Source organism: Pezoporus wallicus, unplaced genomic scaffold, assembly GCF_028554395.1.
Source record: "Pezoporus wallicus isolate ANWC-B61680 ecotype Strahan unplaced genomic scaffold, APGP_CSIRO_Pwel_v1 contig_4131, whole genome shotgun sequence".
Classification (NCBI taxonomy): domain Eukaryota; kingdom Metazoa; phylum Chordata; class Aves; order Psittaciformes; family Psittacidae; genus Pezoporus; species Pezoporus wallicus.
In genome coordinates, this window is record NW_026641950.1 from 381,804 (window position 1) to 406,792 (window position 24,989).

A 24,989-nucleotide genomic window follows, 5' to 3' on the forward strand; every position below is an offset into this window, starting at 1 on the left:
AGATTAGAATCATAGAATGGTTTGGGTTGGAAGGGACCTTAAAGGTCATCTTCCACTTAGACCAGGTTGCTCCAAGCCCCATACCTGGCCATAAATACTGCCAGTGATGGGGTGTCCACAACTTGCCTGGACAACCTGTGCCAGTGCCTCACCACCCTCACAGTAAAGAATTTCTTCCTAATATCTAATGTAAATTTCCCCTCTTTCTGTTTAATGCCATTCCCCCTTGTCCTATCACTACATGCCATTGTAAAAAATCCCTCTCCAGCTTTCTTGTAGGCCCCCCTTAGGCACTGAAAGGCTGCCATAGGGTCTCACCAGAGCCTTCTCTTCTCCAGGCTGAAGACTTCAGTCCAAATCTAGACGGTGACCAATTTTAGACAAAACTTCAGCTACCAGATCTTGGGTTTTCTTTTTTTTTTTTTGGTTGTGTTTTTTTTTCTTTTCTTTCTCTGAAATAATAGATTTATGAAGCATAGATTAATGGAAACTTGCAAGCCTTTAAATACGTCCACTAGCTGTAGGCATTTGTCAGATTTTAACTACAGTAGTAATAGCCTGAATTTATGCTTAATTTACTGTTAATGGTCTTGGAATTGCTTTACAAGAGGGTATAAAAAGCTGATTTTTTTTTTTTTTTTTCCACTGGATAAATTCCTTTTGTTTATTTGAAACATGAACTTTCTTCCTCGGTTATTAAATTTGTTCTTTAGCTAAAATTTTGGAAGCACTTTTTTGCATAAAGGCAGATGAATTTTTATTAATACGGTAATTTAGTTTATCTTGTTAAAGTGACATTTGTATGCTCAATAGAATATTTATAAAGAATTTTAGGTTCAATTTCTTCTAAACAGGCTTAAGCAGTCCGTCATTGGTGGAGTGTTAAAATTACTGTGACTCTTCAATTTCCTGTTTGCATTCAAATGGACATGTTTTTTTTTTTCCTTGAGATCTAGAGCTAGTAAATCGTTTAGGAAAACTTTGTAGGAAATACCTCCTTGACACTTGCTCTGATTTAATGCATTTGCAAAGCACTTGTAAAGTAACAGTTTCCCTCTTCTGAAAACCTTTCAAGCAGCTGGAAAATTAACTAAAGGAGATTGTGAAAGAGGTTATTTCCTACAAATGCAATACTAAGTTATTCTAACTTTCATAGTACTTGTCATTCTTCTTTCTGATGTATGCTAATAATGTAATCGTTTTGTCAAATCTATTCAGGTGTAGAATTTGGGGCTCGAATGATAACTATTGATGGGAAACAGATAAAGCTTCAGATATGGGACACGGTAAGTAATAAATCATAGAACTTATTTAAGCATACAGCTCCACTAGCTTTCCTTTTGTTACAGTTGATCTTTCTATCCTTATCACTCATGTGCGACAATGTACTTTGTCTTGCAGCTTTCTTTGGTTTCTGTGAAGTTAAATTTTTTTTAACTTTCCTATTATTTTTTTTGTGTGTGATGTATTCTTAAAACAGTGCAAATTTCTACTGTTTGCACTGTAACTTTACTTCCTCAAGTAACACTGACAGATCTGTAAGACCAGAATTTGTGCTGCATCACACTTTTGTGAAAGTTTTCCGTATTATTAAGTTTCTGTATTATTCCAGTTCTCTAAATAATCTTTCTCTGTGCATTCATGCAAGGTTTGGTTAATACAATGTTCTGTTGGGAAATTTAATCAAGAATTCTCTAGAGGAAATGTTTGTGTTTCCAGTGCAGAAGAAAATAATATGGCTCACTCCACTCTTCACAGAAGACTTAAGAACTCAAGTTCACTATAAACGTAAAGGGTGGTAAATACTTAAGACAATCAAGAATGGACTGGTAAAAGCTTAAAGTTTTGAAAAACTTAACAAAAAACAGAATGACTTTTGAGGGGGTTCAGCTTAAGAACAGTCATTAGTGAAGTCAGCTGTGTTCCTGTCAGTCACTTTACTGTAGAGCCATCAGCGTCTACTCTTGTGATGCAAGGGTGTTAAGATGCTCATACTAATAGCTTTGTCTTTCAAATGTTCTTAATGATTCCCTAAGGCAGGGTTGTCTGTTTCCTTTTCCAAAAGCATATTAGGATACCTTTAGAAACTGACAGTTTATGAGCCACAGGCTTGTGTATGTGCTCCTTTTGGTGCAGCAAATCAATGAAGGGAGATACATTTTTATATGCAAGCCTACATACTTGCATGTGTATATAAAAATGTAAACAAAGGCAATATTTTAGCTAACTTCGTGGGTAGGATCTGAAGTAACTATTTACTTTAGAAGTTCATCACTTGAAATGGCATGTAACACTTGTGCCTCCTTGAATGTTCTCTGTGAAAAAGTATAGGAGAACATGGTTAGATTGTGCGTAGTTCAGGCTTTTTACGTGTTGGGCATTTTTTCCTATTATAGCTGTGGATTGCTGACTACTGAGGTTTTTACATTCAATAGATGAGCAAATATCTGCGTGGAAGCAAACTTACAGTATGTAGTGTGACTGCATGAGAATGTATCTACATTGGTTCTTGTTGCTTAAAATTGGGACAGATTTTTTGTAGACAAAATTACTAATTTTAATACCAGTGCAGCCAAATTGGCTTTCAGACTGATTTTGTTAATGTGCCTTTATCTGTTCCTTGGATACAAGTGCATTTCAACTATTTTTGAGTAAATTGTGCTTTTCTTGGTGCCTCTGACTCAGTAGCTCTCTGCAGTCTGTTTGGCTTCTTGAATGCATGCAAACTGTTCAATAGCCAAAATTTAAATGACTTGCTTTTGATTAAAACTTATAAACTTTTTGAGGAGGGATTTTTTTCTGGTTAGTGAAGTATATCATACATAGATTAAAAATATCCATTGAAAGCTTTCATACACTGGGTAGTTTGTATGCTTGTGTTGTAGGTAACTTTGTAAGTTGTAAGCAATGGATGACAGTTTAGTTGCTATAGTTAAAATTTTAACTGTATACAATCTGATTTTTAAAATACAGAGTATTTCTAGTCGAATCCAGTCTCAGTTCTGGTCTTGGGTGCAAAGATGTTGAAGGAGTAGCAAAATAAGAACTATGATGAAGTATTTCTCAAAAGATACTTTACTTAGAAGTGTAAAAATACAAAAATGTCTGTCATAATGACCAAGGTTACCATTTCTGTGTTGTGTATGTGTTGAGCATTTTCTGATTTTCTATTAGCACCAGTAACAGTTAGCAGGTGTGCTATCTCCCTACTTACTAAGTTATAATGATTTGTATTTGATAAGAGAAATCTTGTTTTACACCAAGAGCTAAGGAAACACTTAAAACATTTATGTTTTATGTCAGTTCTTACTGAGTCACAGCACCAGCACTTCTTTGATTTAGTGCTAGCCTTGCATACCTGCTTTTAAGTCCCTTAGTGAACAGGGAGCATCATGAGTGGAGACGTAAAAATTGAAGTGCTGGATAAAATTTCTGTTTGACTGCTTGATAGTGAATAGGCATCTGCCTGCCCTGGAGCTGCTGGACTGCCTGGTGGCTGCTGGCTATGCCACATTGGTCTCTCAGAGCCTGGCCAGTCCTGGCTGGCAGATGGGGCTGGCGTTCCTAGGGTCCTCCAGACGCCACCTGCCCAGCCTGGAGTCTCCAGGGCCAGCTGGCTGCTCTCTAAAGCCGCAGCGGCCTTTTGCCCCCTGGTTGCCAAGCACAGCGACTCCATGGTTGGCGTCTTTGCTGGCTCTTGGACCTGGCCAGCTGCCCATGCTGACTCTGGCAGAACTCCAAGAACTGGCTGTTTTCTAGACCTTCAAGGTGAACAAGGCTGAACCCCAAAAATGCACAAACAAGACTGCAATGGCTTCCTCTACCGTGTGCACAGGTGTACCCGGGCACAAGCTCTGGGGCCTCATCGAGGGACATTATCAGGACAGCGCCTGCCCGGTGGGTTTTTGGGGTACTGGAATGGGAGTGGAGCACAGTAGGTCAGCTCCCCCACTACCCAGGCCCTGCAGACTTCCCCTTTCAGGGACAGTTGCCCCAGCTGGGAGGAGCTGGTTTGCATGCCATGGTCATTGCTGCTTTACAGAGGGCGAGTGGGATGTGAAGAGGGCAGTAGCCCCTAGCTGACCACAGGGAAAACCCTTCCCAGTGCGTGTGCAAGGTGGTTATGGGTCTCCTCAAGAAGTACGTGTAACAGCAGGAGGTAGAAGAATTTGGGATCGTACTAGGAGGCGTAGAGGACTGCAGCAGCCAGAGATAAGCTGACAGCCAGCTGCTGGCTGACCAAGAGCAGGGGGAGCATCCTGTGGGGCAGAAAAGCAATAAGAGACATGGCAGGGTGGATGCATGCCAACTGCATGTCTCCTCTGGGCCTCCCCCAAATCCAGTGCCTGACATGAGGATGAACTGAAACAGGGGTTACACACTGGCACTTCTGGAGGAGTTACAGGTAGCAGAACTAGAGCTCTGCCAAGGGACTGGGCATCCCCAAACCCTGTTATCACCAAAATCCTGTTGGCATTGCCCTGGTGTGCAGCAGGCTACTCATGATCACTTGGGCTGCTTGGAGATTTCCAAGCACAGACATGGGGGGGCTGGTTAGTGGAGCAGGGGACTTGGGACTAGATGATCTTTAAGGTCTTTTCCAACCTAAACCTTCTGTGAATAAAGACTTGCTTTCTTAAAAGAATCAAATGCTTTAATTGAGATTTTTCTGGCCAGTTATTTCTGTGCAGTGGGGCTCACTCTGTGTTATCTTCAGTGGATCACTGTAGTTTCGAGGAAAGGTGTATCTTAATAATGGGAATTTATGGAAGCTGCAGCATACACAGCAGGAGCGTGTTGTTACAGGGACCATGGAAACTAACACTGTTGTGTGTCTACGAGATCCATTTCTGTGTTGCTGTTGGATCACAACTCAAGACTATCAGGCTTTTCTTTAGCATCTTAGTTTGGATGAGGAGTGTGTTACAGAAATTCACTCTTTTTACTGCAGTCTGGTCTTTATGTGGGAATACACAAACTGAATTCCTTTCTGATGAGGCTGAACTGGAAGATAAGCTCAAGGAATGCATGTAGAAATTGTAGTCCAGTATTTGGCCCTGTGAGCTGGGTAGTTCAGTAAAAGTACTTTGGTGCAAAAACATGTATACCTCCCTTCTCCCCCCCCCCACCCCCCCCCCCAAAAAAAAAGAAAACCCAACCCAAACCCCAAATAATCCAAAAGCCCACATTCCATGAAGGATACTCAGTGTGGCCCTTGCATACTTAGTGTTAGGTGGTGCAGTCTTGACTCTACTGCTGATGGCACAAGCAAGTAGTACATTGCGGTGTTCTCTCCCACTGCAGACTGCTTCTGGTCTCCCCAGTTGCTGGACTCTGGGAGCTTGCTGCTATGTGTGCTCTGGCACACCCAGGTTTTTAGGTGTGTGAGTCATTAAGTTTCCCTTTTCCTTTTGATGCATTTAGGTCAGTCAAGGGGAGTGCAGGTACTGGACCAGTTTGTTCATTTGTCTTATCTATCTTTAGTCTGCAGGTAAGAGACTTCTCTCTTCCTTTCCTCTGTCTTTAACCTTAGTAATGGCTTTCAATAGTTGGATAGACTGAGAAATATTTTTGTCGGAACAGGTTAGTTGGTAACTGCCTACTATGAGAAGTTGTTTTTATTGTGGAAGTGTGGTATTGAGCTAAGTGTCACAAGTACACAAACGACTTTTAGGAAACTAGAATTGGTCTACAGAAGCTGGTAAGCATCAAAATGACCATTCTGGAAACTATTCAGCTTTGTGAGTTTAAAACAGATGTGGAGATAAGGTTATTTGTCTTGTGGCAGTGTAACACTGAGAAATACTAAAATTACCACTCCTCAGAAAAACTTCATTGTTGTAGAGAGATACTGGGCTTGTTACCAGACTGAGTCAGTAGCCTTCATTTTGAAGGGTACTGTTGAAAGGTATGTTCTGTGTTTACTGTTCCTTACAAGTCATTGTTGAAGAGGAAAAATAAGCTGTAGCTGAAAGAGGGGAATTTAAGTTCTCAGATGCTGCAGGGGGTGAGATCAGTGATGTTACCAAGTAATACTAATGATCTCTGAGTTGATATGACTTAAGAATTTTTCTTGTGTATTTAAATACTGCAGTTTTAAATGTCTATTTCTGCTTATTTCGTGGAAATCTGAGGAAAAAAAAAATTCATCATTATGTTTCTGTAACACCTTAGCCTTGCTCACTCTAGAACTAAGTATCAGAAGTAATATTTTCTATAAGCTAATTTCAATTAATTTCTTGGTTTCCATACAAGTAAGCTTTTTAATTAAATTAACAGTGGGTTATTTGAGAGTTTGCACAAAAAAGCACCTTTGTGCAAGACAGAAGGCGTAGTTGTTGAAGGCATGTCTCTTTTTTCTAAAATCACGGTGTGACTTGTCTGTACACTTTCAGATGTTCTGAATTATACTAATTCTTCTTGGAAATCCATTTTTCATGTATTTGCAAAAGCTTTGGTTTTAGTAGAACCAAATAAAGTTCTCTTAATTCATTAAATTAATATTTGTTTCATCTTAGTGATATTGACAGTTGCTAGGATGAAGTTCTTATCCTCATGTTTTCTACTTGCTTTGGTAGTTGGAGCATAGTTTTGTGTTTATGGGCAGTAGGTGAATCTTCTACTCTGTTTTTACTAATTGGACTCTAACCAGTGTACCTGTAAGAATGTGGCTACATCTTACAGTTCAAGTGATGATGACTCAGTGATCACAGCCCTCTGTTTTACTGCTGTGAAGAAACATCAAGGACTTGTGAAGGATCTGTTTTGGTTCTTGAAACTAGTTTGATCATCAGTTCACCAACTGTGCGTGCTACTATGTGGGAGCATTAACTTATTTCTGGATTCGTGCATTTCTCGGTTTAATAATTAACTCCTATTGCAGTTTGTATAATAGGACCATCACCTGAACTTTGGTGTCAGTAGCTAAGTTACTGTTCACATCCATGATGGCACTTCAAGGAAGCTAAGGTAACTTGATACACCTTCTAACTTTGTGTTCACAAACCTTTGTCTGTGTCCTGGGTTCAGCAGTAGCGGTCATTTTTCTCCTTCTTGGTAGCTGGTGCAGTGCAGTGTTTTGACTTTCGGCCTGGGAACAGAGCTGATAACAATGATGTTCTGGTTTGGCCAAGGACTTTGTGAGCCTCATGCTCTGCCAGGGAGGAGGGGTAGCTGGGAGGAAGCAGAGACAGGACACCTGACCCAAGCTAGCCAAAGAGGTATTCCATACCACAGCACGTCATGTCCAGGATGTAACTGGGAGTTAGCCGGAAGGGCTGGGAGACTGCGGGGTTGGAGGAGGTATGGGGCGGTGCTTGGTCGGGCTGGGGGAGGCAAGTTATCAGTCGGCTGGTGCTGAGATCTTGTATTCTCTTCCCTTGTTATTTCCTTTATCATTATTATTACTGGTGGTAGCAGTAGTGATTTGTGTCATACCTTAGTTACTAAACTGTTCTTATCTCAACCTGTGGGAGTTGCATTCTTTTGATTCTTCTCTCCATCCCTCCAGGAGTAGGGGGAGGGAAAAAAGTGGGAGGGAGTGAGTGAATGAGTTGCCTGACTGGGTTTAAACCACAACAGTCTGTCATGTGCTTAAATGCACTTGGTTATTGAAATACTATGATACTGGTATTTTATTTTCTGAGTAGTTTTCAGAAAATAAAGATGCCTTGTCAGTTTATCTGTGGCTTTCTACAATAATGGAGCAAGTTCTTGCTTAGCATAACGCCTTAGATGGAAGAAAGGTGACTCACTTTCTTTTATTCATCATGGATTTCCCATATGAGGTGAGGGCAGCTGCTGAAACCTAAAGGTTTCAAATATATTTATAACCTGAAATAAATCATAAGGACATTTCTAATAATGGAGAGCTAAAGCTTTGTTTCTGTGATGTGTATGGAAGTGCTTTGGGTGTCTAAATGGCATGCATTCAACAACATCAGAAGAAAAGGCAGATGTACAAATGATCTGTATTTAGACATATGTAGTTTCACCCTTGGGGATCTTTAGTCCCCTTGAAATTTCAGTTATTAGGATAGTGACAGGGTTCGTCTGAGGAAACATGTAACTTGGCTGAATCCTCCACATAAATTCTGACACCTACTTGTTACAGGTTCCTCCCTTAAGTGTCTCTAGTTCTGTTCCTGTTCGGGAATGTCTTTGCTGGAAAGCAGCAGGGTTAGGTTTTTTTTATTATCATTATTTTTACATTACTTTTGTGCCTATTCTTTGTACATGCCAGTAAATCAACTTAAAACTCTTTTTAATCTGGAGTAGAGACATCATTGCAAGAAAGGTTAATGCATTTTTATAAACAAGTTGCCATGTGACTAAAAGGCTGTTCATTTATTTATAACATTCAAAACTATATTCAAAGGTATGTATTGCTCCTCTCTTTCTTGAACATTTTGTTCCAGGGATCAACTTTATTGAGTAGTTTCCAACTGTTGTGGAATGCCAGTTGTCACAGGCATTGACACTTCTATGAGTTGGTTGTTTCTTAGATGTCTTTTTAGTTTCCTGTGCAACTTCGGAAAGTGTCAACAAGTTTAAATGTGAACGAGATTTCTGTCACCAGGTTTGAGCATACCACACATGTATGCCCCTTTTAAAAGTGAAAAGGGCTAGAGCTACTAGCTGTGGTCCATTGTAGTTTCTCATTTTTCATGTAGATGTGTACTAGAAAGTTTCCTACTAATGAAAACTGTTGGTCAGCTTGGATGTTGAAGGCCTGCTGGAGCATACTCGGGTTAACTTTGTCCTTGAGGAAACTTTCCAAATTCTTCAGCATTGAGAATAGAGAATTCAGAAAAATCAATGGACGGTTTTCTAGAGAGTTGTGCTGTTATGGATCCTGTTTCATTATCTATTTTCTTGTACTGTGACATGGCTTTTTTGATTTGTTCATTTTTTTCCTTAGTTCATGGATTCAAAAACATGTAGTTAAGGAACTTGCAAGGAACCCTTTTTGGTAGCAAAGACTTGTCTGCACATTTTGCACCTGACACATGACTACACCACACGCTTGGAATGACACTGAGATTTCCTATGGGAATATTAACACTTGGCATCGTTTCTCAAATGTGCCACAGATACCATGTCAATGGTAACATGATCACATAGCTTAAATGTTCCTGAAGACTTCAGTGCAGGCCCTAACTCTGTGTATGTCAGTGACCTAAGCTGATTGATATTTCATGTTCTGCTTACGTCGTTTTGAAATTGTGTTTCAGTTCTATATTGAGGTATATTTAGAGGAGCACATGGGATGTATGTCCATGCAATTTCAAGCAGGGATTTTGTATTGTTTTGAAGACTCCTGTAACTCCTAGAACTGTGATTATGTGTTTTAACTATCAAAAAGTTTTGTTAACCAATACAATACGAATGATGAAACCTTACAGTCCAGAAAGCAGCCAAAAGGAATGTTACTTAGCACTTAAAACATCACTTTCTTATCAGAGGCCCACATTTTTTCATGATTAGTCAACTACTTACATCAGAGCCGGCGCTTTTTTTCTCTGCACGTTCAGGCCTGTGCAGTATGCATTTATCAGCTCCTGCAGGCAGCCTTGTCTGAGCTGGAGTTTCTACACGTGAAATAGCTGTCACAGTTTTATTTGTTACCAGAAGGATCTTTCATCTCCCAACTTCTACTGTAGCGTAATTCTAAAAGTGGGTATAACCAGGGATTGTCTTGGAGCAAAGGCTTGTATAGCCTGTACTAAATGAAATATGTCCTTGGGAAATACCTGTTTAATTTAGTGGCTAGTGCCACTACTGTGTACCACCGAGCACTGTCATAGGTTGCCCAGAGAAGTTGTGGAGTCTGCTTTTAGAGGTCTTCAAAACCCAGCTGGACACAGACCTGGGCAGCTGGCTCTGAGTGGCCATGCTTGAGCCAGAGGTGCTGGAAGAGGGGACCTCCAGAAGTCCTTTCCTGCCTCAACTATCCTGTGATTATATGAAAATCATATTCTATGAATATGGAAGGGAGGAAGGGGGGGAAATGCTGGATTTTAGAGGAATGTGAACAGAATGGTAAGAATAGTCTTAATTCCACTTAAGATAAATGGCTTTTCTCTGCTATCGAAGCTGGTTTGCAGTCAATGACTCGATGTCCAAATGGAGACTTGTGACAAGTGGTGTCCCTCAGTGGCAGATACTGGGGCTGGTCTTGCTCAACATCTTTGTTGGTGACCTGGACAGTGGGATTGAGTGTGCCCTCAGCAAGTTTGCCGATGACACCAAGCTGTGTGGTTCGGTTGGTACGCTGGAGGGAAGGAATGCCATCCAGAGGGACTTTGACACGCTTGTGAGGTGGGCTGATGCCAGCCTTCTGAAGTTTAACCGTGACAAGTGCAGGGTCCCACACCTGGGTCAGGGCAGTCCCAGGCACAGCTACAGGTTGGGCAGAGAAAAGATCCAGAGCAGCCCTGTGGAGAACAACTTGAGGGTGTTGGCTGATGAGAAACTGAATATGAGCCGGCTTCCCTGCTGGGTAGGGAACTAAGTATTGCGCTAAAACCTTGGATCTTTACTATTCCTTTGTGCATTCTATATTCTGTATAGTGGCCTGTAAGAAAGATAGAGTGAGGGTTTTTTTAGCAGGGCCTGTTGCGATAGGACAAGGTGTAATGGCTTTGAACTAAAAGAGGGGAGATTCAGCCTGGATGTGAGGAAAACATTCTTTACAATGAGGGTGGAAAAACGCTGGCACAGGTTGCCCAGAGAGGTGGTGGGTGTGCCATCCCTGAAGACATTCAAGGCCAGGCTGGATGTGGTTTTGGGCAACCTGATCAAGTTGAAGATGTCCATGCTCATTGTAGGGGGTTGGACTAGATGACTTTTGAAGGTCCCTTCCAACCCAGACAACTCTGATTCTATGATTCTAACAGGTTGTCTGTATTCTGTTACACAAGTGCGTCTTTATGTGAACTATAGTACTCTCGGCCAAGTACATATGCTAGTGTATTCTCTAATCATGTGAAAACTATTAAATATATCTTTTGTAAGCTTCTGCACTGGAATGGCTAAGTTAAGGTGTTTTCTTAAACTGAAGTAATTGGTTATTCTGGAAGATAAGGATGCTTTCTGAAGACCGAGCATGTCTCAACTTGCTGTGTCACTGTTCCTGTTCAGTGACAACTTAGATCAAGTTCTCTTTAAATTCAAGAAGACCTCATATTGAGAAAAGTACAGTAACTGTGAGAAGAGAAGGTTCTCTGTATGGTAATTTTGTAGGTAGGGCTGAAAGGTAGCTTGTGTTTGATAAATATTTTGTTCTTACTTTTCATGACTTTTAAATCAGGGTAGTTTCCTGTTGCTCTGCATACAGGCTTTTTTCAGCATTAATATTAGTATTTCTTAATTGTGTTCTGTGTGATCTTTGAATTATGCTAAAGCTTCTATTATTAAATACTAAAGTAAATATTTCTTCTAACAGCTGTCAGGTGCTAGATAGCACTTCCCACAAACGTGAGCATGGGAGGCTCAAGGTCTGCAATTACAAATATTTATTTTCCAGCACTGTGTTCTTTTGAACATGTTCTTTTAAGTGCTGAGTCTCTTACAGAATACTTTTCTGTGAAAGCTATCTAATTTATGTAGGGTCTCTAAAGTTCTTCACCAGAACATATGAAGATGACTCTTGCATCCTGTAGCTGTTTTGACAAGCATTATTTATCAAGTACAGAGGAAATTGATTAACTGTGTCGCACAATTGTGTAAAATTGAATTCAGAACCATTTTCTGTTTTTTCATAATAAAATGATTACTGAAAGAATTCCATCTGAAGACTGTTGAAAGCTGGCTGCAGTATATGATATAATGGATAAAATCTGCATCCTTGGCCTTCCAACAACCTTTACACCAGCAGATGGTGGGTGTAAAGATGTCATTCATCATTTATTTACAATGGGCTTTATTTATTCCAGTGTCAACAGCTGCCCCAGGGAGCGGGTTATTGAATTCAAATGTGAAGCTCTGGGTTATTTGCTTCCTTTCAAATTTGTCTTCAGAGCTTAGTTGCTAGGAGTCCATTCTGTGCTCTAATAATGATTCATGTATTGTGAAGCCATTCAGTAAATTGGGTTGTCAGGGATTGCCAAAAAAGGTTTAGAGGTCTTGTTCCGATGTTGGTGGGTTTTTTTGTTGTTGTTGGGGTGGGGTTTTTTTGCCTTTTTTTTTTTTTTTTAACAGTACTATGCTCTAGTTGGTATCTTCTTATGTGCCTTCTCTTGCCAGTGTTAGAGGCTTTGTTCCCTCCCTGGTTTCCCCTTCATACCCTTCCTTGTCCCTATCCTCTCAAATAAAATTGTATGATTCTGTTATTCTAAGTTTGCAGGTTTTGGCATAAATGAATAAATAAATGAGATATGAAATAATAAAACTTTGTTTTCTACAGGCAGGGCAGGAGTCCTTCCGCTCCATTACGAGGTCATACTACAGAGGGGCAGCAGGGGCTTTACTAGTGTATGACATCACAAGGTGAGAATACTGAGGAGGTATAACTGGATTAAAGTTATATGTCTATGTAGAATTGTGCTGTTGTACATTGCAGTGTTAAATGTCTAATTTAGTTTGTCTTTTTGTATAGGTACTTGTAATCTAATTTATTGCCAACTTTCCTTTAGTGCTCAAAATAAAGATACAGTTTATGTAACCTATATACTTCCAGTTTTCTCTGTATAGTGCTTGTGAAAAAGTATACCTTAAGTCTTGGGAAGAATGAAGCAAATTATTTTTAATAAACTATTTGACCATGAACCTCTGGATTGCCTGTATTAAGAAAGAACTTAAAATATTTCTTTAATTCCTTTCTAGTGTTTTTATTACCGTGAGCTATAAGTTTTCTCTAATTCTAGCAGACTTTCTACTGAGTTGCCATTCTGCAAAGGAGTGAAATAGTAAAACATCAAAGTTTGGGTACATAAAACTACCATGAAACTTTTACCGTTGCTGTGTTTATGAGGTTTAGAAAATACAGGTCTTAGTGTGGTTTCTTTCGGTAGTAGCTGTTTAGAAGGGACAAAAGGTTTTCCTGCTATAGTGAATAAAGTCTCTGTACAACTTATCTGCAAAACTGAGTACTGTGCCTGGATTATGAAAATGTTCAGACTCCAAAATCCTGTTAGGGTGCGTGGATCCCGTTGTGCATCTTCAATCTCATTGCCAAACGAATCTTTGCTTCATAAGTAGATAGTTTTACTCTTTTTTACTCTTTACACTTTTTAAGTGAAATCTTGAACACGTTTTACAAGCATGTGATTTAATATTTAGTGTACACGTTCTGTAAGATCTGTAATATGTCGCACTTGTGTACCTTACCTTAAAAGACTTTGTTGCTAAATCCTTTATTCAGTTTATAAACTCACAGGAAATTCTCAATCGTTTTCTGCCTTCAGTAGAAAAATTTTACTATTTGAATGATTATTTGTACTGTTATTGGTATTGTTTGAAGCTGTTCAGGACTTTTCAGTTCAGCAGATTTTATATGTGTATGAAATTAGAGATTCTTATAGTTAAAAGAATCCTCTTTACTCTTTGTAGCAAACATGTTTTCAATTACTTTTTAGGCAGAGTTCATTAATGCTCCTTGCTTACTAATTTTTTTCTCCCTGTCACAAGGGGATTACTAGCTTTTATCCCGGAGCATGTGTACTAATAAATGAGTTGATTACTCAAGTAGAGGAGCTGACTAACAGAAAGGAAAGAGATTTCCTGAAATACTGCTATTAATTTTCATTTTCTTCCATACTTAGGAGGGACACTTTCAACCACTTGACAACTTGGTTAGAAGATGCTCGTCAGCATTCCAATTCCAACATGGTTATAATGCTTATTGGAAATAAAAGGTAAACTTTAACCAGTTATGATTTTGTAAGTGATAAAGATTCATGACTTCTGGATTTCAGCTTTTGTGTTTTCTTATTTGTAGGCAGAATGTTAACTTTAAATTACTTTCAATCACTAGAGAGTTCTAGGGTGAATCTAAAACCTTTCCTTTTCTAATTAGACTGATACAATGTGCAGCACATGTGGATCAGCTACCTTATGTTCCAAGAACCTTTTTTAGAAGTAATTTTATTGAAAAGGATTGACTGTGAATGCATGAAGTCATGGAATATAGGAGTTGCTTTTCTCCCCCTTTTTTTTTTCCCTCTGGAATCACCACTTACAATCACTTGTATCTCTCCCTTATAACTAGAATATGACTCCTAATTCCAGGTCTTTATAAAGTGCTTTACATTTTGGTTAAGAATCACAGCAGAGAAATTGTCACTAAAAAAGAAAAGCAGTCCATACTACAGGATTCACTTCAAATCCTAAGCCTGTTTCATTTTTTTAATATATATTTTAGCTTGGGTTGGTGGCAGAGAGTACTTTTTCACCACTTCCTGGCTCTTTAGACACTGGGTGATGAAAATACAACTAGAAATTTTGGAAGTTACCCAGTTTGTAAACGACTGTTTACTTGGTCTTCTTGGCTATACTCTCCAAAGTTCTAAAATGGCTTCCTGCTGAAGCTGAGAATTTGATCTGTTTTGACGTTCTTTATAAAAGCACATCAGTGAATACATAAGTTTATCTGTAGTTTTTTCTAGTTCTCCAGTGAATTGTAGCATCATTTCTAGATTTTATTTGGGGCTTTTTTTCACAATGTAGGGTTTTTCCAAATACCAAAAACATAATCTCATAATTTTAAAACTCGTTAGTTATGGGCCTTTACCTAATTGACCTTAACTTGTCCCCATGCCCCAGCAATTCTTGAAGGTAAAGATGGCAGTTAAAATAATGATGGGTATGCAGGTCCCTTAAATTTTAGTGAGTAGCCAGCTCATTTCTTGGGTATTACTCAGAAACAGCCTTATGATAAAGAGTCTGGTTTTGCTGCTCTGGCTTGTTCACCTCTTATTTTCTTCTTCACCCTCTCTCCTTTCTGTTTTCCTTCTTCTGCCCCCCACTCTGTATCTCCCCCTGAAAAACATCTTAAGTGTTAAGTAATTGTGAAGCATGTCCACATTTGTATACATAATCTGGAAAATTTCTAATGGCATTCTTTTAAATTGAGGAATGTGTTAAGCACAGTCTTCACAAATTAATATAGAAATGTAATTTCTTTCATTAAATGAAGCTTTGGTAAGCCTGTGATGTTCCTGACCAACTGGTTTTCATGCTTATGTGAGTAAAATACAGCACTGGAACAGTAAAGTATACTGCTTATTTGAGATAAGTATTACGTAAGTTTGCATACTTACACAGTTGATATCTGTAACTATTCTTCATTATTCTTAGCTGTTAAACTAAATTTTTATCGTACATTCTGCTGATGCAGACTAACTGTATTACATGATTTTTCAGTTATAATGTGCTACTTGCAGCTAGCTCAGTAATTCCTGGTTACAACTAGGATTTTACTCAAACACGCTTAAATCATGTATTTTAAGCATGATTTTACAGATTAAGGTGCACATGAAGTAAAACTTCTTTAAGAAGCATTTTAAAGGTGATTATTTTCAAGCCTTAAACAGAAGGATGGGAAGAAAACACCTTCAATTATATTGCACTATCCTGAAAGTGTGTTACAGGAGTTCTTATGGTAGGGCATACTACTGGAGATGGATGGAAGGAAGCAAGTGTATATTAGCATAATATTTTTAAAGGAATAAATTTTGTTCTTACGAGTCCCAGAAGTGCACTTTGTTCTTTTTGTAGTGTTGATTTATTGCTGGATTTGAAATGTGTTTAAAATTTAATCTGAACTATAATAGCTATTTTTTTGAAAACATTACAAAAACTAGTGGTAAAACATGACAAATACTGTACTTAATCTTCTTTCCAGAACAAAACATAGCTATATTGATCTAGTAAGACCAAATGCTTCGAATTATTGGAATGGAGAGAGGAAGACATCTGTGGTTAGTAGAAGCAGTTAAAGCTCCGTAAGAATATGTTTAGATATCAGCAGTGAGTTTTGACTGGGTTATCACTGCAATTTTTGATGCAGCTGCACTATTTCAAGTTGAAAGTGTTTATTTCTCTTTTACCACGGAGATAACACTGTAGTGAATAGAGGTTTTAAATAAGATATATTTGAGTGTAGCATGGTAGTAGCAAAGAAGACATTTCTCAAGTTCAAAATACAATGCCAGATAGCTACTTCAGGGACATGAGAATGAACGCCTTGTTAAGATATCTTAAGCTTGACGCTGAGATGCTTGGAGCACTTGCATATAATGAACTTCAGCTTTAAAACTGTTTTGAGAAGACATTTCTTGTATCTTTATCTTCAAATGTTCCACGTTTAAGTGATGTGTTGAATTGTCTTGACTCTGTAACTTATCTGAGCTAGCATGTAGTTGTAAAAGTAACTAAAACCTGCTTTGCTGCAAAACAGATGCCACAGTGAGTATCGCTGCTTTTTAATACATGTATAATTACAAGGATGGCAGCACTGAAGCCAAGTATGATACTTCTATCTGGTGTTCTGGCTGCAAATTAAATCTTTGTATTTGCAGACTGTTTAGTTTAAAAATATGTACCTGAGAAGATACTTTTACATGTGCAGCTTAAGTGAAACTTTATTTTAATATATATATTTTATTATTTATGTATAAATGTAGCATTATTGTTGCTCCAGATGTAATATACTTACAAAGAAGGACAAACTGTGTACAGCTTGTTTATAAAGAAGCTTTAATCAGTAAAAGTGAAATACTTAGATGTCTATATGACTTACAGAAGCAGATTTGTCTTTAGTTGTCCAGTCCAATAAGGGGTTTATTTTACTTTAATCTAAGCAGGAAACAAGAAATTGTGTAACCTCAAGTTTTTCTGCTGTTTGAGGGCCAGGCTTGGAGTTTCAAAACCAACATGCTAGCTTGTTGGGAGAGAACAGCTACTGTAGTTCAAAAAAACCTTAGTTTTCCTTTAAAGTCTTTTTATTAGAACAGAAATTGACTGCATGAATTTTTGTTACTGAATACAAAATTATTTCTAACATCATTAACAAATTACTTATAAAACTCCTTTATCAGTTCAGCTTTCCATTGTGGATTGGTAGATAACATTATACTAGAAAAGAGTGGTATTTACTTAAAATGACAATGTCTACAGTTAGCATTTGGGAATAGCTAGATAAATATACACACATCCTGTTCAAAGCCATTTCATCAAGTCATTTTTAAGATCTGTGTCAGCTGGGATTGATAGCTGAGGCAAGTGAGATATCTGTGGCTATTTCATATATTGTAAGTGCAAGGCTTACAGTAATTGTACTTTACATAAGAGCTTGAATAGATATTCATATGTATGTAAGTTCTAATGGGTGCTCTTGGCTTATAAGCGTATCTCTGGACAATAATATTTATGTGGCCAGGTTAGACCATGCAAATAACATTTTTTTTTCACCTTAGTGATTTAGAATCCAGACGAGAAGTCAAGAAAGAAGAAGGTGAAGCATTTGCACGAGAGCACGGACTTATCTTTATGGAGACATCTGCCAAAACTGCTTCCAACGTAGAGGAGGTAACTTTGCTAAACACTGCCATTTTAGTAAAACAGTTGTTTTGAATTGTACGTTATTTGTACATATACAATACCTCTAGGTTTTGGATTCCTTAACTTGAATTAACTAAGCTTTAATTCATATTATGGGAAGGACACTGTCTACATTGTACCTGATTGCACTAATTATGTTGATGAGATTCTAGTAATTAATATATTTGGGGAGGGGTGTTCAAAATACTTGGCCAGAGAAATGGGCGCCTCCATCTGCCCTGAAATCTAGACTAAAATAGATTTGCTAGTCCAAAGCAAGCCAAGCTATTGGTATGCTTGGCAGATGTCAATCTAACCTGTTCTAAAGAGCTCTAATATTTCACAAGATCTTCAGAGCAATCTATTGCAGTGCTTTGATATTTGTATTGTTGTCATCTTTCTCTTCCACTACCTAGCATGAATCTTCTGCAATTCACGCACTCATTTTCTTTTTCTGTCCTCTACAGAGCTGCTGAGGAGGTCATTGTCTTTATTGCTGTAGTCTGTGTATTTGAATAAGTTTTTCAGTCTTTGCTACTTTAAAAAACTTAAGTGTTTCAAAGTTTTACTTACAGTTCATATTTCTGGACACGTGAGTTCTTACATACCTCACCTTTATTTACTTCACACCTTTCTTGAAGGGTGGTTGTGGTGGGTTGACCTCAGCGAGCAACTACGTGTCCATCCAGTTGCTTTCTCATTCCCCATGTCCAGCAGGATGGGGAAAAACTAGAAGAGCCAAAGTGAGTGAAAACTAAAGGTTGAGATGAAGAGTTTAATAAACGAAGGAAAGAAGTGGGAGAAGAGTGATAGAAAGGCAACCATAGCTTCCCACAATCAGATTGATTCCCAGACAGTCTCTGAGCAACAGCTACTTTGAAAGACAATTACTTGTTTTATTGTTGAGCATGTCATATAATATGAAATGTCGTTTAGACCAATTCTGATCAGGTGTCCTGACTGTGGATGCCTCACCGACCAGATTTTGCCTACCCTAAGCCTAATCACTGGGGATGGCAGAGTAAGAAAAAGAAGACGTTGACAATCTGTAAGCAGTGCTCAGCAGTAGCTAAAACATTGGTATGTTATCAGTGCTGCTTTACTTACAGTTCCAAAACACAGCACTATGGCAGACTCCTGTAAAGAAAGCTAACTCCATCCTAGCCAAACGCAGTAGTGGTGAACAGAGAGCTCCATCTGAGAGGTTAGTACTATGTAAAGCAGAAAGAACATGTCTTTCCAGGCCATGTTCAATTCATACATCCCCACTTGCTACCCTTTTTTGTAATAGCATGATACTGTTCAGTTTGTTATATTTCATAATTTGCCCCTAGTTGTATCTAGAATTGTCCTAAATGTAAAATGGTGAGTAACTGATGGGGTATTCTTCTTCTAGTGCTAAAGCCTTCTACTTTTGAAATATTTAGATATTTTATTTTTAAGCTGTAGTAAGAGTTACAGATAACTTTCATTGACTTTATTCTGCCTTGTTACTACCTGATACTAACATTAGCACCTCTCTGTGTCAAAAAAATACCTGCTTGTGAATGAGTTGTCTAGGACCTAATACAACTCTGATTATCAGGAGGAAAATGAGCATGACTTTCTTGGTCAAAAAAGTTCAAATAGGATCCTCTGCTTATGATGATACAAGTGAGTTATTACATATATGTACTATCTAATTCTGATGGAAAAGCTTTAGGATATAATTGTTGTTAGTGAAAATCAAATGCATTTCTTAAATGGTATTCTCAGTCAACACTAAAAGAGGTGGCATGATTTAGAATAGTTACAGATGAAGGAGTAAAATCTTAATCTTTGAGCCAGTGAAAATAAGTGAGGAGAAATAGTAGACAAGGTAGGTGGAAAACGTAATTTTGTGGACAGAAGAGACCATTATTATTTTAATGCTTGTTCTGGACTGTGCAGTATCAAAAAAATAGAAGGGAATGAGAAAACAAATCATGTGGAATGGGCAGCATTTGAGGAAAGAACAAGAAGTATGCAAAATAGAGGTAAAACTAACAAGGCTTCAGTACTTCAGAACTGGGAGGAAATTGCAATTTTGTGACTGCCTGAGAATGTAGAAACTAAACAGGCAGAACAAAACTTGAGGTAATTCAGCTAAAATTAAATTTTAAGCAGAAGAAATCTGTGGCCCTGTGTCTGCAAATGTTATCTTACATGGGGGGGGGGGGTATCTCATGGAGCTGGTTTTCAAACTTTACTTTCTGAATCTGAGAAAAAAAGTACTCATGGCAAAAGAATCTAGACCATTAAGGGTCTAGAAATAAATCATCTTGGGTTGTTCACAGACACCCTTCCTGAAATCACTTGAATCCTGTAGTCCTCTGTAACATAGCTCAGTACATGAAAGCAGTGTATGTCATAAACATACATGGCTTCAGGAAACAGCAGTCACCAGAAATTTAGTTATTTATTTATTTTAACAAAAATGCTTTGATACATGTTTTTAGAGTGGAAGATGAGGTATACATGTCTTTTTTTGGATGGCTGCTTCTAAAAATCTTCTGAGGTAATTTTTTGTGGGGGGGGAAAAGATAATTCAGAAGTATTCTGAATTAAATTATTCTGCTTTGTAAAACTGCAAGGTGACAGCAGTCCTTTTTTTCTGCTCACGTATTTTCAAGTTTTTTGAGTTTATAGAAGATACATTCTTACATATCTTTTGACTGACATCAGTAAGTTTCAACACTTCTCCAGCTTCTGCCCTATAGGTGTAAAAAAACAATAGCGAGTGCTTTTTAGCCATTGTAATTATTCTTGAGACACTGTTGCTGTATAGGTTACTGTATTATTCTCAGTCCCACACAGTTAGTGGGTTATCTGGCAACATTCCACATTTTCTGAAAGGCTGCTTTGGTAGGGGCATTGCCTTGTATGCTATCAAGTTTGTCCTATTACCTTGGGAAGCTTAGGCTGCTTACCACAGGAGTGTTTCTGCAGCATCCAGTGCAAGGTCTAGCATTCATTTCTTAACTTAATACTGACTGTACTCTACATCCAGACTTAGTGCCTGGCCCTGCTGTAACAGTGCTAGTAACTGCGTGGCTCCTGTACCCTGAATGCTTGCCACTGGGGAATTCAGGAGGCACAGCATGTCAGAACAGACTTGTGGCACTACCTAAGTAAACAGATCCGCATCGTAAAGCACAAGCAGATAGCCATAAAGGTCTTGTTTGTGGATGCAGATGTAATGCTGAAACTTGGCAGCATGTGTCTCTTGTGTTGTATTAGAAACAGTTAAATGGCCAGAGGAGACTTTTCTCCCCTAACGGATTTTTTTTGTCTCTAGTTGAAAATGTCACTCTTGTCAGAGAAACATCCAAGACAAGCCTCTAGACTTTGTTTGATCAGTTTGACATTGTTTCCGACCCAACTTTTTCTCACCTTGCATCACAAATGGTTGTAGATGTTTGCAAGTTAAGGGTGGATTCTTTACTTGTTTGTATGAACAAATAATGTTCTGTCACTAATGTTATTCAAGCTGTTTCCCTTGTTTAAACCCAGTTTCCACCACTGTGTAATGCCTTAGTCAGTCTGTAGTAGTACATTGACCTGTTCAGTGCTTGCTCTTAAGACAGTTTAAAAATGTTCTTTGTGTTCTTCAGGATTATGTCTTGTAACCTATGTCTTTGATAGAAATGTTTAGCAGGGGAGAATATCCTGTTAGCTGTTTATCTTGTGTGAGGCTGTTAGGGGATGTTTATACCCTGTTCACACAATAAGTAATTGATAGCTGGGAGCAGGAAGTAGATACAGGCCCTTCCTTTGTAGTAGCTTGTGGAGGCTGCTAAGAATTCAGTGTGGCCACAGAGTTAAATCGTCATGTATATTACAGAATGGGATTGGGTGAGAGGAGTTGCTGATATGTTGGGAATATAGGAGGAAGGCTAAACACAGGGTTATGATTTGACTGCAGTGCAAAGCCAGTTATACTAGTCTCATCAGCAGTATCTTACTTATTTAAACGGGGGGGTTTGTTGTTGATTTCCTTTTAGCCTCTGTATAAAGCCATCAAGATACCCAGCTATCAAAACATAACTAAATTTTTGTGGTTTGTTTCCTCAGTGATTTCTAAGCTACATCACTAGTGCATTTCTCTTTAGAATTCTGTTTAAAATCTTGCCTGTGTTTTGGAGTGTTCAGTAATTTACTACACTGAGCATGGCTGTTGGCTTTCTCCCAGTAGAATGCATAGTTACATTTGACCTGAAACATTGGACTTGTTTTTAATTAATGATGAAAGAAATCTAGTGCTAAGTTTTAGACTCTTGATGGTTATATCTGTTCTACTTTCTTGGCTTGTGGATGGGGGATGTGCACTCTGAAGTACTGTTTGCAAAATTCAATGTAATTTATGTTTGGGGTTTTTTCTAATTAAACACTAGTACCTGTCAGCAGGCTTTCCACCTGTATATGCTTAAGTCTGTGGTCTAAACCCCGGGCATGTTTGCACATAGCATCGTAACATCAGTTACTTTCTGACCTTGCATTAAAACTGCACAGAAGTGTTTTCTCTTATTTGCAAGAGGCATAAACAATTTTATCACATTTGGTTTTTCATGGTAGTTCAACAACATTGTATGACTGTTAATTGTAGTCTTATCTGAAATGTGCAGTTCAGAGCTTGTAAAGTGCTTTCTGCTTGAGCAGTGTCTTAACTGGAGAGGCAGAGCAGAATCCACTCAGGTGATCATACAGTTTCCTACAGCACACAGTACTTACCTTTGTGTCCCTGGAGTATCATTTGTTTGAATCCACTTAACATACATTGGTCTCGGGAAGTAAGGCACCTGCCTGTATTTGGGAAACTGGAATAACTTTGTGCATTCTTCTTGCACTCCAGACTGCTACTTTTAGTAATTGTGAATGTAATCAACCTTAAGCAAAATTGCTTTTTGGATGCTGGTCAAACCAGTGCTAGATGCCACCACTGTTCAGAAGCAGATCTCACTTGGGCTGTACTAATGTATCACTGATTCCTGGTGTGGGAATTGGTTTTAGTAAGTTGCTTCCCATATGAAGGCAATTATATAGCCCTGTGCCAAACTTTCATCTTTAAGAGTATGGTCTATGTTATTCCAAGTTGTCTGCACATAAATAGAACGCAATAATGGATTCATTATTTAGGATCAAATCTGAATAGCGGTTTTGACTGAGCACTTCTGCTACATGTAGCTGGAGGGTCGTTCAATGGTTTTGTTTCAGCTGTAACTTAATTTTCTCTTCAGGCAACTTCTTTCATAATTTTGCTTAAATGGATAATGAAGCTTCAATAGCAGTACTGCTCATTCACAGACAAGGAAAGGAAGATGGATTCTCTAATATTCAGAAGGATAAAAATGAAAATCTCATGGAAAGGATGTGATTCTTAACAGCTGCTAAATTTGAACTGGCTTTTAGAGGCAGTTCCCCCCCCCCCCCCCCCCCTTCCGCATTCTCTCTAAACACAACTAATTGTTAGTAGTTTTCATAGTAAGGTAAAGTGACACACAAGATGTAATCTGACTAGAACCTGCAAGAGAGCAGGATTTCTAGCTCATGAGTCTAGGGGGGAAAAAAGTCTATCTTAACTTGTATCAAAGCCAATATTCCTTCAAGTTCCTCAGAATCAAAGTTCTGTGACTTTTCAGCTCTGTGAAGCTGCACTTCAGCCAGTTTCTTCCATGAGAAAAGGGAGGTGAAGCTCATGTCAGTTCAGCTATGGGTGAGAGAAAGGACAGGGCACCTGTCTCCAGTGAAGATTCACAGCTCTTACCTCCTTGTGGCAAACCCTTGAACCATACCCCATCTGTGCAGTAAGGAACACGGCCTCTGCCAGGGTTCTTGAGAGCATCCCGGAGTATAATCAGAATAAAAAACCTCAGTTAATCAAGGGTCTTGTACTTTATAGAAGAGCAGGAAAGGTATGATATGGCCACCTGCCTGAGGTGTAGATTCTGCTGGAGAGATGGATTCTTAGTTCTGGGTTTGTCATCTTTTTTTTCCTCAAGTGCTCTGTCCTTTGTAACTGTTCAACAGCAGCTGCAGGATGTTTCAGTATACTTTGAGCTCTGGTAACGTGCATCTTCCCGTAAGCTTGTCAAGACAGATTGCACTTCAGTGGGTACATACAAAATTGCTGTCAATTTTGTTTTGTGACTGTTCACTTTAAAAAATAAGTCTACAGATGGGTTGGGGTGCTTTTTGGGGTGTAGGTTGATTATATAGCAACTTCCTACTGCTTGAAAATTAACCCTTCTGTACCCCGTGTAGTGTCCTAGACTACTTTTTGACGGATCATTTAGTTGTAAAAAGTATTGTTTTACTGGGCATAAAACAGCTGCTCAGCGCTTTGGGATCTCACTCTACTAAGTGGCCATTCAGCATCTCTTGTACACTGGGATGGTGAATGTTCTAGAGGTAAATCCATTTGTGGTCCATATTATTACTGCTTCCAAATGCATTTTTTTAATACTAATCTGTTGTATTTCACTGCTAAAAGATAGGAAATCAGGATGGCAGAGGAAATCCTAGGTGTTGGATGATCTCAGAGGTGAGGCTCGTGCTTTAGAATTTGTAAGATATTTAACCTTTAAGTATTCCTCATTTAAGTGTAAGAAAGCTTCTAGAAATGATGACTGCCCAATTTGTGTTTCTAAGCGCTAAATTTAACTTGAATATTGCCGCCAGAGGGCAGCGTGTTCCACAAGCTGATAGTACAGAACCCGCTCCACTGCAGATTCCAAGGAAAGATGAACTCACAAAATCCGAGTTTTGAAAAGTATCAGCGAATCATTTACAGGTTTTTTCCTGTTATGCTCAGCTTGTAGTTAAGTCCTCAAATACCTGCCGCAGCACTAGGTTTCCAAGAAAGAGTAGTGATATTATTGACACCTGCCAAGTGAAAACTAAATGTAGCGGTTCTGTAACTCGCGTTCTGGTGCCTTTAGCTTATTATTACTCCTGCATACAGCTTCCCTAAGATAGAGGTATCAGGAACTTACTCCCTTCTTATGTCAGTTTTAGCAGTTATAGAATTCACTCTTCCTGTTTTTGTCTCAAGGGTAGTAATCCAATATCACGTGTTTATTTTGTGTGATAAAATAGATGTTGGAGTTGATTTAATTCTACATTCCGTGGTTTAGGACTTATTTATCTTAAATACAGCATATGTACTGTTTGGTAGTTGGGGTTTTGTTTTTTGGGGTGCTTGGGGTTTTTTTTGAAGTGAGCATTGTGAGAATTCTTGATTCTCATGTATATATAATCTAGAAAACTCCTTATACAGATCATCTGAGGTGATGTTATACTGGTATGTTGTGACTTAGAAATGTCCTTCGTTAGCTTTGCAGTAGTTGCAGGTGTGACACAGCAGCCAGATCACATCTTGCAAGACTCGCTTTCCCACTTGCACATAATGTAATTTTGCAAAGCAGGGTATT

The 24,989-nt window shown here is 38.6% G+C and overlaps 1 protein-coding gene across 1 annotated transcript in view; it reads left to right on the forward strand.

The window, feature by feature from the left end:
• Nucleotides 1–24,989, forward strand: part of RAB2A (RAB2A, member RAS oncogene family) — a 43,406-nt gene that overhangs the window by 9,824 nt on the left and 8,593 nt on the right. The window contains exons 3-6 of the mRNA XM_057426069.1: nucleotides 1,219–1,286; nucleotides 12,407–12,489; nucleotides 13,764–13,856; nucleotides 17,418–17,529. Of these exons, the coding sequence (XP_057282052.1) occupies nucleotides 1,239–1,286; nucleotides 12,407–12,489; nucleotides 13,764–13,856; nucleotides 17,418–17,529 (336 nt within the window). The 5' untranslated portion in view covers nucleotides 1,219–1,238. The remainder of the gene's footprint in view (nucleotides 1–1,218; nucleotides 1,287–12,406; nucleotides 12,490–13,763; nucleotides 13,857–17,417; nucleotides 17,530–24,989) is intronic.